This window comes from Pagrus major, chromosome 7 (assembly GCF_040436345.1).
Source record: "Pagrus major chromosome 7, Pma_NU_1.0".
NCBI lineage: Eukaryota > Metazoa > Chordata > Actinopteri > Spariformes > Sparidae > Pagrus > Pagrus major.
This window is the reverse complement of record NC_133221.1, coordinates 5,209,428-5,228,201: the sequence shown is the minus strand read 5'-3', so window position 1 is coordinate 5,228,201 and position 18,774 is coordinate 5,209,428. Positions and strand designations below refer to the sequence as shown.

General features: G+C 45.7%; 1 protein-coding gene across 1 annotated transcript in view; it reads right to left on the bottom strand.

The window, feature by feature from the left end:
* plxna2 (plexin A2) overlaps positions 1-18,774 on the bottom strand; it is a 196,881-nt gene that overhangs the window by 99,425 nt on the left and 78,682 nt on the right. The window contains exon 4 of the mRNA XM_073470197.1: positions 16,720-16,854. Coding sequence (XP_073326298.1) covers positions 16,720-16,854 — 135 coding nt within the window. The remainder of the gene's footprint in view (positions 1-16,719; positions 16,855-18,774) is intronic.

The window sequence follows — 18,774 nt, the reverse complement described above, 5'->3', positions numbered from 1 at the left end:
GCAAAAACAGATAAAACTCCCATTCCTCACACACACACGGCAGACTCGCACACACGCGGCATTGAATTTCACCCCCCCTTAGAATGATGGCCAACTGTATGGATTAAAGACGAAGCGGGGCAGTGAGCAATAATGAAGCTGGAGGAAGGAGGTGGGACTGTCTCCTAATCTGTGTTTGTGTGTGCGTGTTAAGGTGTTACACACTAAGGCTGGGACTGGAGGGAGGAGCCACAGGGGGATGTGAGGCAGTGGAGGGAGCGCAAGCATAGAAATAATGGAGTGAGGGAATCGACCAGCAAGGAGGATGAAAAAATCCAACCAGTCGATACAGCTAGGAGTGTATCAATTATGTATGGTTTCAATCCCCTTTTTGGGCAAGAAGAGGAGGAGGAGCAGGTTAGACTGAAAAAAAAGTAGGTGTGTTTGTGTGCTTCCACTGTGTGTTTGTACATACTGCAGACCACTGAAGCCTTTAGTGCTGACAGCTTTAAAAATGCTCCCAAAACTGCTCAATAACACACACCAAAGTGATGTTTCAAGAAAAACAAAACCATGCCAAGACATCTTTCTCTTCTTCAGCCCATAACTGTGTTTTTTCTCTCTGAATAACCGACCTTAATGAAAAAGCTGGGCCGACGAATAACCCCGGCAGACGCATATTCATTTACTTAAGCATGACTTCACAGTTTTCATTTAATAGCACAATGTCAAGCACTGCTAATGATACCTCCGCAGCTTTCACTCCTTTCCAGATCTCATGTGCACCCTCTTATACGAGGTAAAGATGTTGAGATGGATACTGGTGATATGATCTTGCGGCTTGTTCCTCGGCCCCTTTCTCGCCTTTCTTTTCCACTTATCTCCCCATCTCTTCCCCTACTTCTCCCCCCCCTCCCCTCCTGAACCTCTGCGCTCCCCGTGTTTCGCTCTCCTACGCGGCTCCCAGACGAGGTGGCCTCTTTGCTCAGTAATTCAGTCAGGAGGCTAAAAGGAGGAAATTACATCCATGCTGCCTGACCACTTTGAACTCTCAGCCCCCCTCTAACCCGCTTGCTCACTGGCGACTGGTTTAAAGGCCCATGCTGACATTTAAGAGATGGGAAACGGGGAGCTGTGAAAGTGCCTAAGAGTGCTTGTATGCGAGTATGTATGAGTGTGTGCACTCATGTGCAAAGACAGCTACAAGAAGTGACACACCGGCATACCATGATGATGCGGAGTATGCCGGAATTAGATTTAACCTTATTTTAGGGACAAGTCAACTGAAAATCCTTGTCTTTACACTGCAAATTCACCTTTTTTTGGCACTTTTTTGGTATTATAAGTATGCATAACATACTGTAAAAGAAGCCTTGGAACTGTGGTCTTGTTTGTCGAATGAAGGTCTATTTTCAGCCCATCAGGCTGCATTCATACCTGGTGACCTGCCCCCACTCAGCCACCACCAGACATCACAACAGACTGGACACTAATGCTAATGGTATGGTGGGCCTGAAAAGCAGACACTTCAGAGCCCGACGTGACTCATTAACATTTGCAGTGGGTTGGAAAAAATCTTCAGTCGCTTCTTGTGACAAGGCTGAAGGAGTGAAAGAAGTGGGAGTGCGCTTAACCATCACAAGAGGGCAATTAATGTATATAAAGCATTCTTCACACAAGTGACGCTAAAGACGTTTCTATGAGTGACACTTTCAGACTGCTTTAACAACCTGTTACTATTATTCACTCCCACACCTGACGCATTCGCCTCCATCTGTCTGTAGGCATCTCTAGGTCAGTCCATTTCTATGGTACTCAAAGTCACAATGTCTGTCTACATACCTGTCTCACTCGTCATTGTGTTCATGTATGTCTTCTCTTTTCTGTGTGCATGTCTGCTAATCTCAATCAGTTTTTTAACCCATCTGTGTGGACTGCTTGTCTGTGCGACCTTCTTGTAGTTTGTCACTTCACTCTACCCCTTCTCCAGCCCCTTTTCCACACACATTTGCTGGCTTGGACTGACTTGGTTTGACTCAGCCTGTCCGGCCAGGTCGACGGGGATTTGCATCTCCACTACAACAGAGCTACCAGCCTGAAGGTGTGTCTTAAAAATGATGGTGGGCTCGTATGTAATTGATGAGCACTTATCAGTGCAACATAGATACTTATCATTATGGATTTTCAGGCTGTCGTTGTGAGATTTTGCTTAGCATCTGCTGCTCATTGCTTGAAAAATGGACACAGGTTGACCAAATTGATCCAGAGGAGGAAGCGACCATCGATCCCTGACTGATGACGGGCAGGCCAGTCGGGCGCACTAAGACCCGATTCCGGAGCTGGGCCATCTTGGGCACGACAAGGCAAAAGTCACCGCGCTTTAAGGAATAGAAATGCAAATGCATGATCTGACTTGACGCATCCAAATGTGCCGATGGAAAAGCCCTATAAGTATCTCCGGCCTGTCTGTCTCCGTCCGACATGTCTGTGTGCCTCTCGGCGGGATTCCAGACTGTCAATGCAGCCAGTAATGAGGTGTATGCTTCAGTCAGCATGTGAGGAGTTAATAAGGAAGCAGCAGAGGCCATCACACATCAACAGGCATGAGTGTGTGTGTACGTACGTGTGTGTGTGTGCGTTTGGGGAGCCTCCCTGGCACACTTACGGCTGTCTGTCGACCAACGGGGGTATTGATTTGGAGGGGAAGGCAGACAGAAATGAATTCTGATCCACAGAGGGACTCCACAGTGCATGTCTGAGTGTGTAAGTTTTTTTTTTTGTGAGCGTGTGTTCGCATGTGTGTGTGTGTATGTTTGTGTGTGTGCACGCGTGTGAGCATGTTTGTTCTCTTTGTCTCGGCGTCTCTCCCAGTGTACATGATGTACATACAAATGAAGGGTTTGGTTACACCCCACTGCTCTCAGGGCTGTTGCTTGTGTGTAAGTGTAAGCATGTGTGTGTGTGTGTGTCTTTGTGAGTGTGTGTGTGTTTGTGCCTAGATGAATGTTAGTCTGTGTTCATGAGAAAAAGAGACAGATAGGGAGGAGGGGCATTGATAACTAGGCTCAGGTGGTGGGGGACACTTCATGTAATCCCAAATTGGGTGTGTATGCGTAGCTACACGTGTCTGTGTGTGTATTTGTGTGTCTGTTTCTGTGCGTGGGGGCATATTTGCAAGATTACATGAATGCATATATGCACATGTGTGCTGTGCATGCTGCCATGTGTGTTACATACTAAACACTCCTCACCTCGGCTCCAGTTGTGATACATTAACGAGAGCCTACAAGTCTTACGGAGGCTGAAAGACCTCCTCAGACCCTATAATAGCGCCTGTGATTTAATCCAATTTGATTCCATAAGGAAATATATATAGTGACAGAGGCTATGGGTAAACACGCTCCTGCAGCGGAGAGAAAAATATTAGATTTGCCTACAAAGAAACTCTGCAGGGTGAGAAGGAGAAAGGAAAAGCAGTGACTGATCTCCAGTGGTGTGTCTAAAAAGTGCCGGGGTGTTTTTGTTTGGCAGAAGAGGAAAAAAATCAACATAATGAGCCCAAACTGCCTTTGTGTCTCACTCTCTGCGTCTCTCTTCTCTCCCCACCCTCTGTCTCTTTCTTGCCTCTCATCCCGCGACTCTCAGACAGCTGCTTCTGCGCAGCCAAATTAACTGCTCCCCGGCTGCTTATGGAAAATGTGAATTAAATAAGCGTTTTGCCTCTGAGGGGTTACGGCATTTTTTGGTCCTACATGTTGGCTTTAAACTGCTCTGGATGCAGATAATAGTATTGGTCCACCACAAATGTGTCCTGTAGTTTTACCATCCCAAAATCCCCCCCTACACAACCCCATCCGTCACTCCGCGGCCCTATCTTATACCACCATGTAATCCTTCTGGCTCCAAATATCCGATTTACACGTCAGCAAGAAAGGCAATATTTCAACAGGCTGTCGGCAGACACACTGTTTAAATCACTGGCCTTATCTAAGCCCGTGCTCATTCCAATATTTTCCCTCAAATATTGCATTAGAGATATGCTATCCATACCTGCACATTCGTCTTCCTCCTTTAGCCGAATGTGTGTCTGCATATGTACGAGCAGACATAGATAAATGTTTGTCTGCGAGTTGTGTGTCTGAGGACGGCTTTGCTCAACATCTTAAAGTGTAACAGCAGGCATTTTCTCAAATATTTGTCATGTACGGTGCACTTATGTAAATGTTGTCAGTCATCCTTGCTAAAAACACAAGCGTGCATAAACTCTAAGTCCAAAGCTCTACTTACTCAACACCTAAACTGGCAGAGGCTCTGGGTCACACACATCTGTAAAAGACATACTGTAGAAAGTATAATTTTACGATTTCTGCGCATATAAATAAAATTATTTTGCCCAGCAAGAGTCCAAATGGGATGAGAGACTCATTTTACAACCGGAAAAACACATTCACATATGCAGTAACACGTAAACACACACACACACGCGGACGCACACACACTGTACAATACTACATCCATCACCGGGGCTCAGGCTGACAGCTTTGTCAAAGTGAGCCGCAGGGGAGAGGAGAATGGCATTGTGGGATTGAGTCCTCCCATCGGACGCTGCGCTGACAGGAGAGAAGAAAGGGGAGAAGAGGAGAGAAAGGGGGGAATGAAATGGGGGAAATTGGGGGAATGTGTGTTGCAAAGAGAGAGGGAGAGAGGGCTGAGCTGCCGTGGGTAGCCCATCAAAAACCAGCAGCTCTCCTGCTGTAGTCTGTTTACCAAGACTGGCCTTGTGAAGGACAGACAAAGAGCATATTGCAGACCTGGCAGCATGACCACATCACACAGTAAAACACACACACACACACACACACACACACACACACACACAAAAGACCTCCTGAGGCTCTGCCAAACTGCAGCAAATGAACCCGGGCCCTGGTTAGAACACACAGAGAAACAATGTACTCAGTGACAAATCCACGTAAGATGCACTTATTCACTCTTTTTGAAGGCAGCTGGTGGCGCAGTGAATGGAGCCGTCAGTCCCTCTCAAACCGGAGAGATCAGTCTTCAGAGTCAGCTTGAGACCTTTTTTAAATAAACACCTTCACCACAGCACTGAGGGACCGATCCCGCTGCTATCCACTGATCTGTGAGCTCAGCCTCAAATCATCTTCATCCTGTGATTGCAGCCCCAATCTCAGAGCTAAGGAGGAAGGCAATTGACAAAAAAAAAAGGGACAGCGAGAGAGGCAGTGAGACTTACAGACATGGCCTCCCCCAATTATAGACAAAACATTGCCACTCTATTCACTTTACTCTTCGCCTGGCTCCTGACAAACCCTGTCATGATTCCTTCAACCAGCACTCGTGTCTCTCCCTGACACTCTCTAGGCTCTAATTAGGCTTGTAAATAATTATTGCAATTAAAGCCTACAATTAGGAGGAGTGAAGCACCGCCATTAGTTTCACAATAAATGTCACGAGCATTCTGCATAGGCGCAGGGAGGAAACAGACAAATGCTGTGCCATTATAGAGGCAGACAGACAGTGAAAGAGGCAGAAAGAGAGAAGGGGGGTATATGAAGGCAGTTGACATACTCACAGCTCTTAATTATAGAGCTGATTATTCTGGCAGGATGGCTCCTGGACTGTTCCTTTGGCTCACATTCACAAAGTGACAAAGTGTGCCGGCACACACACGACACACAAATGTGAGCGACATACACAGCTACGCATATACACCCTCGTATAGGAGTTAGCAAGAATTCAGCATATAAACAGCAGCACAACAGCAGTAGAGGTTGAAACTGGAGCTCAATCAGAGATACAACAGCACTGTTTCTAGATAATGAGCGGCGCGAAAAGCTCAAGGACAGGTTTGCTCCTCGAGGTGCTTAGAATAATGACTTTCTGCCAAAAACTGACCACATCTATTCAATGTTTACTTCAAAACACTTGTTATTAATTGCCTGTAGAAAACCTTCCCTAACTCCCCAACACTCTACCACTTGATATAATAATAAAAATAATAATAAGAAGAATAAAAAATGAGATTTCTGTAACACCTTTCATACAAGGGGTGAAACTCAAAGTGCTTTACAATAATGTGAAGACACAAGAAAATAAATAAAAACAGACAAATTGAAACAAGAGAAAATATTAATGGCACTAAGTAGAGCGCATTTATCTGCCAAGCCCCAACAGTCCCCTTTAATCAAGGTTTCAATAGAGCCTATAATCCAATATCAAACTCAAGAGCCCTGTATCACATGAGATTTTAAACTGCTTAACCATAATTCAAGCTCTCCAGATCGAGGATCTGCATCAAATTGTACTCACACATACATACCAGCCACCTAAATACAGCTTTTCATCAAGATCCATGCAATAATGAAAACAAAAGATAAAATGTGATTAGATTAGAGGAAGAAAGTTGATTTTTGAGTCTCATCCCCAACTCATCAAATACTGACGCTTTGGGATTGTAGGTTGGGTCCACAGCCATCCCAAAGCGTCAGTGTTTGGCGAGTTGGGAATTCTTACAAATTGGACCTTTATCCAGATCTGCACCGAAAGTTAATGGGATCTGTTCTTGGTCGAGACCCATCCTCCATCTAACTTTCATGGAAATCCATTCAGCGGTTTTTGGTTAAACCTGCTGACAAACCAACCAACTGAGAAACAAACGGACACGAGTGAATAAAGACTTTTTCAATTGTCGTTTCAACTGTTCACAGAGCTTATACCACGTATAGCCTTGGGATAGGGAGTCCCATAGTTTTGGTGTACGGTTAAAAAAAAAGGCTGAGCTACGGATTTTCCCATTTGTGTGATTGGTTGTATTTAAAAAAAAAACAGCAGAGGAGAGGATCTAAGAGGCCATGAAGGATCATAAAAAGACAAAGAGTTGGTAATACGGGCAGGTTCAAAGCCATTAAGAGCCTTGTAAAGAGGTAACAGAACTTTAAAATCAATCCTAAAAGACACTGGGTGCAGGTGCAGGTTAGCTAAACCCGGGGTGACATGCTCTGTCTTTCTTGTTCTAGTTAAAAGCCCGGCAGCAGAGTCCTGAATTAATTGTAGTTTTCAATTAATTGTTTTGGAGGACGAACAAGTGCATGAACAAGTTGTTTGCGACACGGTGTTGTGATAGGAACTGCTTCAATCAAAGAAAGCTGCTTTGGAGATCTTCTTTGTGTGGGATTTAAAACATTTAGAATACTCAAACATGCATTTATCTTGTGCTGAATTTTTCAAGAATCCCCCACGGTTCAACAATGTAGCAAAAGTGAAGACTGGATATAAAAATTTCATTTTCTTTTTCCTCCAGGGGCGACATTTGTGGGAGCAACAGTCAGCTGGCTAATGGCAGACTCTGGGAGACTGCAGACAGACAGAGACAGAGGTGTCAGAGAGTCTAAGGATCAGGTATCCTTTTCCTCATTATCTCACATTATGTCAGGAGGCCAGTGAGAGACTCTTGCAGGGGGTGGGGGGGTTGGGACAGGGAGACAGCCATGAGTTTTTGAGCTGGTATTAGGGGATGTGCAGACACACACATGATCTCAAAGCGAGACACAAACATGTCTCTCTCATGTGGGTCTCGGGATCCGTTCAGACCAGACTTGACACTGTTTGGAGTCTGTTCGGGGACCATTTCACCTGAAGCAGACGTCAAGTTACGCCACGCTTGTTTACTGACAGCTGCACGGTCTGCTAACACAGTCTGCTGGCCTAGTCATTGAATTCACAGCTTATACAGTGCATTGCTATGTATTGACCACTGCTGAAGTAGCAGGGGACTTGGGTGTGAAGGTGAGAGGTGGGGGAAAGGGAGGGGTTTAATGGATGGATGGATGGATGGATGGGGAAATGGGAGGTAAGAGGGTGTTCAGGCTGGGACCTGGGTGCACAGGCTTCTATTAATTAACAGCTTGATGGGGGCTGACAGGACGTGTGCTGCTATCAAATAATGAGGTTAGGATTGGCCAATGGTTCCAGGGCACAAAACCTGATTAACACTAATCCTGGCTTAAGTCAATTAACAATGCCTGCTCAGGGACTAATGCAAATGAGGGGCCTTTGTTAGGAGGGCTAGCACAGAGGGAGCAAACAGAGCTCGGCATTCAGACATGTACAACATTGCTAGAACATAGCCGAAAGGGGGAAGGATACTCATATCGGTCATCATGAGGAAGAAATAGCTGACTGGCAGTGGTCAGGCAGATGGAAGCTATAAAAACATGATTCAGTGAAGGGGCGTCTCTGACTGACCCGGTGAGTGACCCCTTCCTGTTGATGAACAGGCTCAGCCAACCCTTGAACTTCCCACAACCCCTGACCTCGCAACGCTGAGAGACAGCACACGAACATCCATTAAACCAAACGCACAGAGCACTTATTTTAAGTCCCTTAAGATAGAAGTGTCATCTGAATGAATGGATCATACACATAAACCTGCCCTTTACAGGCTCTGGTTCAGGCAGGAAACGGAGCACATACACGCATATTAACTTCCAGGAAGAAAAATATCATATGGTTTCAAACCACACAACTTGGTTATTCAAAAGCCTCGATGTCATATGATACAAACTGAGAAAGAAAATAAACCATTCATCGGCAGACACTGGCACTACTGTGGCGTGGGATGGGACTGGAGACAGAGTGGGCATAATAATCGCTTCATTGTAAAAATGAAATAATATAATGAAAATAAAAGTCAGAAAACAAGGCTGAATCAACTTGACTCGACTTGGAAAACATGAAAGTTTAACAACAATTTTGCCAAAGCATCTGTCCAAACATTTGGACAGAACACAACAAATAACAACACAAACACAACACCAAGATTGATTTACATTAAAAAAGTTTTACTGAATTATTTGATTAAATAAAAGTTGTTTGACTATTAACAAACAATGAAATGCTTTATATGGCATTTCTTATGTAATTGTAGATGTTTTTAAAAAAGTTTCATTAACTATTCATTTACCATTTATTAAAGATGGTTATTAAGGATCGTTACCCCAAATTCTACAATACTAAAAGGTACTGACAACACACACACACACACACATACATACAAATGCGTGCACACACACAGCTCAAGATAAAGGAAGCTTGACAAGTGGGTCAGGGATGAAAGTGGTTTCTTCAGAATGAAAAGCTAAATGGCATCATCAATAACATTGGATGTGCGTATTGACAGGGGAATTTATCCTAATTTGTCCTCCCGTCAATATCAAGTGAAGCTGTCACGGACGCAGCGAGGAATCTGAGCCCAAGGTTCTAAGCTGCAGCTCCGGCCCCTCCTAACCAGCTGCAGAGCACCTGGGTGAGGAAGCGGCCGTGCGATTGATTTGCTGGCCCTCAACCCCATGGCTGCCAATCTGACCCCACTGTCGCGCTTACATCCCAGATAAAACATGACGGCCAATCTATCAAGGCCGGTGTCTGTTGTCTGACTGATAGCAGGCTGGCCCGGAGATGTTTGTCTGTTGTTGAGGTCTGTCGAAAAACAGATAGATGCTAGGAAGCAGTGACTACTGTTTCCCTCTCTTGATCGGCCCCAGTGAGGGTGGAATGGGATGCAGATGTGTGGTCCATATGTTGGCACATGGCATCACAGTTTTCTCATGCATGACAGAGAACCTTTGTTCAGGTCACGTCTCACCTGATGTAGACTTCATGGTTGCGTGGCATACACGGTACCTCATGTATTGTTGGTTGCACCACAGTAAAACAAATCTCATTTGACCCAGTCGAGGTCAGTTAAGATATATGGATATATCTTACTTAACTCACATTCATATGGTTAAAAAGCCAACTGTGGATACAACAGGGGGATTTGGTGAGAGAGAGATCTTTTTTCTCCCATTTTGCTTTCAAGAACCTCAATATTCTGACATTTTGATTGTGGGAAAAACTTAAGAATGAGTGAGAAAACTACGGGACTTCACAGAACTGAATTCAGCCCATTCCACCAATTGCTCTCTCATGCTAAAAGCTGCCTCTTGAATGTCCTCTGTGCTATGATGGAGGGTAGTCGAGTTATTGGGACTCTTTGTCCGAGTGTCACTGACGGACAGATTGGTGAGAAACACAGAGATATGGGTCAATGGTCAAACCCCTGGTCTTGTTCACTCTCTGGCAGCTGCAAGCTAACTAGACTGCCCTTGGGCTGGGACGGGGTCAAGGGACGGCAACCTCGACACTTGTTGAGGTTCTGGTAGTCGCCGAATGCCCCTTCGCTACTCAGCCCTGACAACAGACGATCAAACATTGCAAAGGAAGGAGGGGCTCAGAAGAAGTAGACACAAAGCGCTAATCTATTGTCCCTGTGCCTTTTTGACTTTGTTTGCTCTACCGTTGTGTTCATTCTTTTGACCTGAACCCTTGCCAGACTTCTTCCCTCCCCACCAGATGCAATGAGAAAAGGATGGGAGTATCTTCCAGAAGCCTCTTTAAAATCAGAGCTGCGTGCACACAAGAAAAGCATGCACACAAACTTAAGTCTTTGAATGAGTGGCCTGGATATGAGCCAGTCCAATCTGCTTGTTGTGGAGGGTGTAAATAGTAAAACCAGGAAACAAAAGGCTTTCCACCAACGCTGCTGCTAGTCGCCTTTTTTTTTTTAGTCTGCACAAGCTGTAACACCTACAGTGCACAGTGGAAGGCCTGGCTATAAGCCATCATGTGCTCCATGGCCATTAACACATGAAATCAGCGTGTCATACACACCAAAGTCCTGCATAATGATGAGCCAGTAGCATGTCAGCTAATCTAAGCCCGGACGAGGTGTGAATGATTCCCATTTCCTCCTGTCTCGATAACCACTGAACCCATTTCCTCCCAATCTAACCACACCAGCCAAACAAAGGTTCTGGGGGATAAGGAGAGGGAGGGAGGATAACCAGAAAACTCTAGGGGAAAGGAGGGGTGGGGTGCTCCGAAGGGAGAACAGGTTGAGAAGAGGCCTCATACCAAAAAAAAAAAAAAAAAGGTTGGAAAAAAAGAAGAAAGAATCCATGCATGGATTTCAAATTTCACAGCTGAGCACCTGGAAGAAATTGCCAGGCTTGAAAAAAATGAGGTCTTCTTTTCTTTTCTGATAATCTGTGAGCTGTAATGTTGCCGTTCCATACATGGAGCCGGGTAAGGGAGGAAGGACGGCGCACGAGGATTGGAGGCTGAGGGGGTTTAATGTTTGCTAAAGAGCCACGAGTGTATTGGAGAGTGACAGCAGCACATGGCTGAACGCCTCTATAGGGGGAGGACTGTGTGTCTGTCCATGAAAGACGAGTCTGTTTTACAAGCCAGCTCAGTATCCCTCAGTTGGTCATGCTAGCAAGAATTTCACACTTATCCTTATAAAGAGCTGGCAATTAGACGGCCACTATTTCACGGAGAACGCTATTGTAACCGTTAAGGTCTATTATGTACTCTTGTGTGCCGCGGCCGTAAAACGTTACAAAAAACCACTGAGCTCCATTACAAAGTCAACACCTGCCTCCTTTCTTGGGATTTAATTAAGACATGATAAAAGGCAACACTTTTATTTTCGTGTGTGCGGTTTCTCTCAGTATTTTTTTTTTCTTTATTAAAAGGTGTTTTCAAAAACCTTTTCAGGCAGAACTAAAGCCACGCCACAGGTATCACTTCAAAACCCTTTCAGATGTTAAGTCTTGATTGTTTCCATGAATAATACATTATAGGCTCTGGGCTCCGCGTACTGGCCGCTGACCAAAGCAACCGACATAATGCAGTCACTGATTCTCAACCGTGTGTGATGAGTGCTCGCCCTACTGCTGGGTGCCAGCGGCCATAACAGCACAATACACCACAAAGGGAATGAAAAGGCCTCATAAAAATGTTGATAATGCAGGCCCCAAAAGACCTCACTCGATACTGGAGTAGTTGTCACATTTATCCCAGTGCGCTGCATTGTGTTGATAAACCGACAACAAAGAGAGCGAATGCCGCTCAGGGGATCATGTGGGCCACAGTGTCAGGCATGCCTCTCCGTCCCCCTTCTGTTGGCTCGAACTCCCATAAACGCACACAAACGTATACAGACACAGGACCGGTCATGGTGTTAAAAGAAACAAGTGGTGCTGGCCCTTTAGCATTTTTCAGGCAGCCTGAAAAAAGAAACACGAGAGAGAAAGAGGAGAGAAAAGGGAAGGGGTGGGTAATGAATGAGAGACGGAGAGAGAAAGACACGGTGGGGATGAAGCCAACACTCATGCACATCCAACGCACTGAATTTGCATGAGCTGGCAAAAGCACCAGTGGTTTAGCTCTGCTCCAGCTGCCATTCACACATGGATACTCTTTCTACCTGTTTGATTAGAGACACTGCTGCAGTTGTTATAGCGCCGGAGTATTACTGTAGGCACGGTGTATCTGGTATGTAAAGCAGGACTTGTAGATAAAGGTTAAAGCCCCCTGTGCTTTCCCATGTAAAACTCGCGCAGATGTTACGTAGTGCATACGACGCCCGCTCTGCCACAGCAGTGAAAGATGTATTCGGTTTGAAATCTGCTGGCTTTTTGATGCAATATTAAATGCAGTGAGGTGTTTTAGACATGTAAGACATTTCGGGGGGGCATTTCATATGACGCAGACGGAGGAGAAAAGACAGGAAAAGATGAGAGGGAAAAAGTCGAGGACGTGTCTAGGAGGCAGCTCAGCCGAATCTCCCGAAACAGCTATGACCTTTTTCCCTACATCACTGCGTTTGCCGCCGGCGTTGCTACCCAGCCAAGTACCAAAATCGCGGTATTATTGGTCTAAATATAGAAGCAGTCACACACACACACACACACACACACACACACACACACACACAAACAAACAAGTACTAACGCAACATGACTCAAACATGTGATCTGGCAGAAATCCATACGATGGATCTGCCGAATCACAGAAACGCACAAGGACAGATGGAAGACGCAGAGCTCAGAGTGTGAAGCCTGTGAAAATCCAAGAGATGATGCAACAAGCATGTTTTTTGAGGTTTCTCAATAGAGGCACTATAGTGGATATACGCAAATGTCTGAAGATAAATCTTGAGATGAAAAACCTCCTGCTATGTGTTTCAGGACTGTCAGTAATGATACAGCACCCTACAGGAAGGCAGGCGCGCACACACACAGACACACAAACACACACATGCTCATACTGCTCCTGCAGAAGAGAAAGTCAGTGAGCCAGGTCTTTTCATCAGTTCCACTGCGCTGCCTCGCACTGGGTCAATCTCACCACATCATTAATATGGTGGATGCTATTGTCATTACATCTACAAAACAAAAGCACAGTTTAACATGGCAGCACCATGGATCGAATACGAAACAGGGAGCTATTAAACAGGTCTGAGGGTGAGTGAATGATGGCGTCTGGTGTGGGAGTGTGTGAGAGAGAGACAAATGAGAACGAGAGCAGAAAGTTCTTTCACACACTGAAACGAGAACTTAGGCAGCGAACGTGTAAGAGTCGCTGTAGAAGATCTATACATATGCAGTAGGAGTAATCTATATATACACGGGTGAGAGAAAAAGGCGAGATGAAAAGCCTCCCAAAGCCTTATGGAGATCCCATTTGAATACTGAATGGGAGACTATGGTTTGCATGTATGTAATTATAGTTTTTTTGGGGCGAGTGTTCACATGACGGCAAGAGCCAGTGCATTATGTCGGTACCTATGCAAATAAAAACCTGAGGGAGCATGCGCTTTGCATGTGGGCGAGTGTGTGTGTGCGCTCCTGTGGGTTGCCGGTCTGCATGTTTGTGTTTACAAAGGCCCTCGCACATCCCACGATTCACGGCTTCGCCACAACACACACAGACAGGTGTGAGGACTGGAGCGAGTGAGCGCCCAGATTGCGGAGCACGGCCTCGCTGAGCAAATATTGCTCTCTCTCTTTCCCAATTTCCGTCTGCCTCTCTCTCTCTCTCTCTCTCTCTGTCTGTCTCTCCCTCAGTCTCTCTGCATCCTCTCTTTCCCACTGTGCCAAACACAGAGGGCCTCTTTGTTATTCAGAGTAGGAAATGCAACCGGAGCCAAATCTGCCCTGCTTTCTGCTTGATATCATCCCTCCTTTGTTCTAACGGTCTCCCATCACCAGGCGTTTGGCCTCGAACGGCATCAGCCTGACACATGGGGAACAAGCGCAGCTCAGAGAAGATGGACCTCGTGATGTCCTGAACATCTGACTTCAAGTGTAGCTCGAGGTGACATTTAGGCTTACGATCACATAAAGGTCAAATAGATCTTTTCCACTGAATGCTTGTGAGAAAGGGGCTGGTTTGAAGGTGGCTGCTGTGTGTTTTACAGTGGATAGTGCTCGCACATTGAAAGATACAATGTGGTACCCAATACTATGCATCCTAAATGTATCCCCTTGAGTAGAAAGTAGGTAAGACAGAGGTCAGAGAGAACAGACTGCATTATGTGCAGCTCCACGAGACTTATAACAGAAATGACAATGTGGATTACAGCTTTGTGAGAGAGTTGTTCATCTGGATCAATCAAATGTTGGTTCAACTGTCCAGAATCACACACATACAAAAAAAACGTGTAGTTTTTTTGTTGAATTTATGCAAAAAGCCTGAATGAGTGTACGGCCACGCTAAATCCCAATTCAGTTCCTCTGTCAGGTGTGACTATCGAGTAGTATCCTTGAACATGCAGGGTAACATCCCCCAAAGTGGTTGAAAGCATTTCAGTATGTGTGCATGCATGTGTGTGTGTGTGTGTGTGTGTGTGTGCGTGCGCACGCCTGTCTGCTTCGATCCTCCCCAACCCCTGGAGAGCGAAACACAAGAGTGTACAGGCTGAATACTAATAATATTCACCAGCATCACTCCTCACTCGGATGACTAGCAGTTATGAACTCAACTTCAAAAGCTCGTTTCATCTGCAGAATAAGTTGGAATAAAGGATTTGGGTAAATATGGGAAACAGACTTGACTTGGTAAAAAACTTAAAATTTATGTCATGTCTTCATTGTCATAACCCATTTGTACGGAACAAAAAACCCACTTATACCCGCTCACACTGGTGTTTTGTCTTCAATAGGAAAAGGGTACAATCGACGTTCATTTGGGTCAAATGACAGGGAGTCACAGGGAGCCACCAGCTCAGATCGGCATGAAATCTAGATGGACCGGCTCATTTTCGCCTCTTTTCCTGCACAACGCTATGACGCACGTCGGACTTCTTGGTGTGTAAATGGTTTTCTGTTCATCTCCGTTCATGGAGTGCTTGAACATCATTCAGACAGTGTTGAGTTTGAAAGAGAGACTGAAGTAAAAGATATAAAAAGTAACCACTGTGACATTGTCACTGGGCCTCCGTGTTCCTGTCTCATGTTATCCGGCAGTGACGCACCAGGTACAAAAAAAAAAAAGCAGAAAGGAAAACTCATCTGCTGGCAATGGGAAAGTAGACCATCGCATATACGTGCTTATTTTGATGTAAAAATGATTTGCAGCTACACGTGTATATATTAGATTATTTATTAGAAGATTTTAAATTCTTATCCTGGAGGTATCCATTTAAATATTTTGGTGGGTGTACTGTATAAATATTAATGAAAGGGATATTTGAGTTTTTAAATAATTTGTTCAGATATCATTTCTGTAATATGTCTTACAAAGAATCTCTGATACTGCTTGAAGTACGAAGCGTTTACTGGTGATGTGATTCACTGTTTGACACTGTAATATTTTTGTTCTCACAGCAGGCAAGTGTCTAAAACTAAAACTGAGCAACTTTTCAAAAGTTTCTTTGTTTTAGTCACAGATGCTGAGGGGGGAAAAAAAAGCCAATGCAGATTACATTATCTGTTTCCTCTCTCAGCATTGGACACTATTGTCCGAATGACTCCTCTTCACCACACCCACCGTCCCTAACCTGTAAGCTCCAGCCGGCCAGTCGTTGAGTGTGTTAAAAGCAGAGATAAGGAGAGAGGACGACAATCTATCACCTCACACTGACAGCCTCGCACGTCGCCTGTCTCTGGGGTTCCTGCGCTGCCACGCTCCCCTGCAGCTGCTCCTCCTCTTCTCTCCTCCCGTCACTTCTCCTCCTCTTTTCTTTTTTTCTTACCCTATCATGTTTTCCTCACCTCTCATATCCTCACTCCTACTCTGTCCTTGTGTCCCCTCACACCCTTGTCCGCCCTCGCCTCTTCTGCCTACTTAGTATGTCAGCGGCATTGATGGCTATCGGCTGTTTCCCACCCGCCCCGCAATGCTGTGTCACTTCATTAGAAGTGTGAAAGGATGACCTTGCACTCTGTCTCTCTTTTTCCTCTCGGTGTCTCTCTTTGCTGTGTCTCAGTTGTTCGCTCCTCCAGCTGTCCCTCTTTCCCTCATCACTCTTCCGCACATCCTCCGCCTTAGCCAGCCAGCCGGCAAGTGCCCTTCATCTCTGTCTCTCATTCTACCTTGTCTCTTCCTTGTCTCACTTTTTCTTTTCTTTCTCCCTGCCCTCATTGTTCTCCTTCATTATCAAACGTTGTCACAGCGTCCCCCCGCTGTGCCACCCAGGTTATTTATAGCTAACAGCGGGTGGTGGTGCTGGTGATGTTGAGAGGTGGGCCATCTAGGGCTCCGCTAGAGCACACACACACTTTTCACAGCCTTTTCCCTGACATTTAAACATATGCACGCAGACAAAGACACACTTAAACCTTCCAGTCTGCCCGGGTGAGGGCACTTGCATCCATGCGCAACACCTACCTGTCTCTCAGACATGACGTAGAGGTAGTTGCGGTCAGGGGAGAAGGCCATATCTCGCAGGATAGGGCTGCCGTCCTTGATGACCGATATTGTCTCATACTGGACGCCACCGTGAGGAGGCCCGTCGACGCGAATCTGAGGAAGACAGAAGACATACAGGTCAATGACGGCTATTTATATCAGTGTGACAGCAGGAATGGGGAAACAGACGAAGAGTGATTGACAGGATTGACAGTCCGGGGTCAAATAATATTTGCAAAACAATCTATCATCGTCATTTCGCTACCTGGAGATTCAGGTAAGTGGAGAGGAAGCGAAGGAACCGAAGAATTAAAACCGGCAGAGAGATGATTAATTGACTTTCGAATACTTTCTTTTAAATTGTGTGGCACTTGTTTAATTTCATGGTATGAGGTAAATGTCAGCCTCCTGTGACTCCATGCAGGATGGGGTTACAACAACTGTTAAGAATTATTAGCCGATATTATTAGACCTTTGTGAAACCTTAGCTCTGTTTTCCTTTCCTCTTTCTCCTGATGAATGATGTATTCCCTCAGTAAAGCTTTGAACTTGAGGCCAAGAGACCACCTAACTACAAAAACATCGGAAAAGCATTCTAATGACTTATATGAAGTACGTGACCCTCCCTGACCTGAGCGGGCCGATGCCAGGCCTGTTTCGTCTTTATTCATCAGATCCTGCTGGCCGGATATATAACCGCTGCAGTAAATCTCGCAGGGCGGCATGGTTTTTCCTGGTGCTGGGCGTGAGAGATGTCTCTGTGATGTCACATGTCACTGGGCCCTCCTCCACCCATGAAAAGCTGATGGCTCTATCATCTGTCCATCCCCGCCTGCCTTCCTCCACCCAAACATTCATCTATCTATTCAGACGGTGACAGCACCAAAGAGCAGCCAGACTCTCTTGAAATCATCACAGAGGGGAAAGTCAAGGTCACATGTCTGTCAAGAGGAGATCAACTAGGAGGGTATGTGAGCAAATGTGCATGCACACACGCATGCCTTTGTGTGTGTGTGTGTGTGTGTGTGGGGGGGGTATGAATGCATGTCAAACTGCTGGACGGTCAAGTAAAAGAAACGCGATGTAAGTTCGCACAAAGCCCCCCAGAGCTTCGCCTTCAAAGCCTGAGGGTTAGCTGAGTACACGACAGCAGGCGGCACAGTTAAGGGCCAGAGCTCAAAGTGGTTGAGCCTTCCCACGGCTGACCTACGTCTGACCTTGGCAAGCTAATCCAAACATCGAAGAAGAAGACATATGCGAAAACCATATGTAGGAGGAGAGAAGGCAGGATGTGGGGGCCGTGCCAGTCTTCATCTGGTTACTGACACTGCAGCGTGGAGGGAGACCTCAGCAAATATGCTCATCCATAAAGTATGCCGGCGCACGGCCAGACCAGCGCTGTTCTGTTCACTACTGTGTCACTGTGTGTGTGTGTGCACCCATAGGAGCGGTCTGTCATGCTGTGATATGTGTTCTAGCAGGCAGCCACTGGGGATCACCAGATAACCCGACCTTCCCCCCTGCACGCCTGCAGTTCATCTGAATCAGATCGCTATCGCACCGTCTCTCACCGTTGTCCAGGGGCCTCTAAATTCACATTTGGCCAGAGACAGACGCTCAGACACACGGCTGTGTTAGAGCGCGTCCAGGACGAAACCCCTACTACTCTCCAGGCAGGGGGTGTAACACTTTGTTAAGCTCTAACACACCAGGCCTTGCATTTACTCAACAGTTAACTGTCTTGCTAAGCAAACACATTTAATCAGCTGTGCAGAAGTGTGTACAAAGAGATAAATAATGAATGACCTTGCCTCTCCCCAGTCACCAATAACATCTGTTTCTCAATCTCTGCTTCTTTTGTATATGAGAGAAAATAGCTGACACTCAAGCACTCCAGAAGCACTCGCACCAGCCCGCCACACACACACACACACACAAACACACCCACATCCAGTCGCTTTTCACATTAGGAGGCGGCTTTTCTATAGTAGCTGTAAATCTCGCAAAGTGTGTTACATTCGCACATATGCAGAC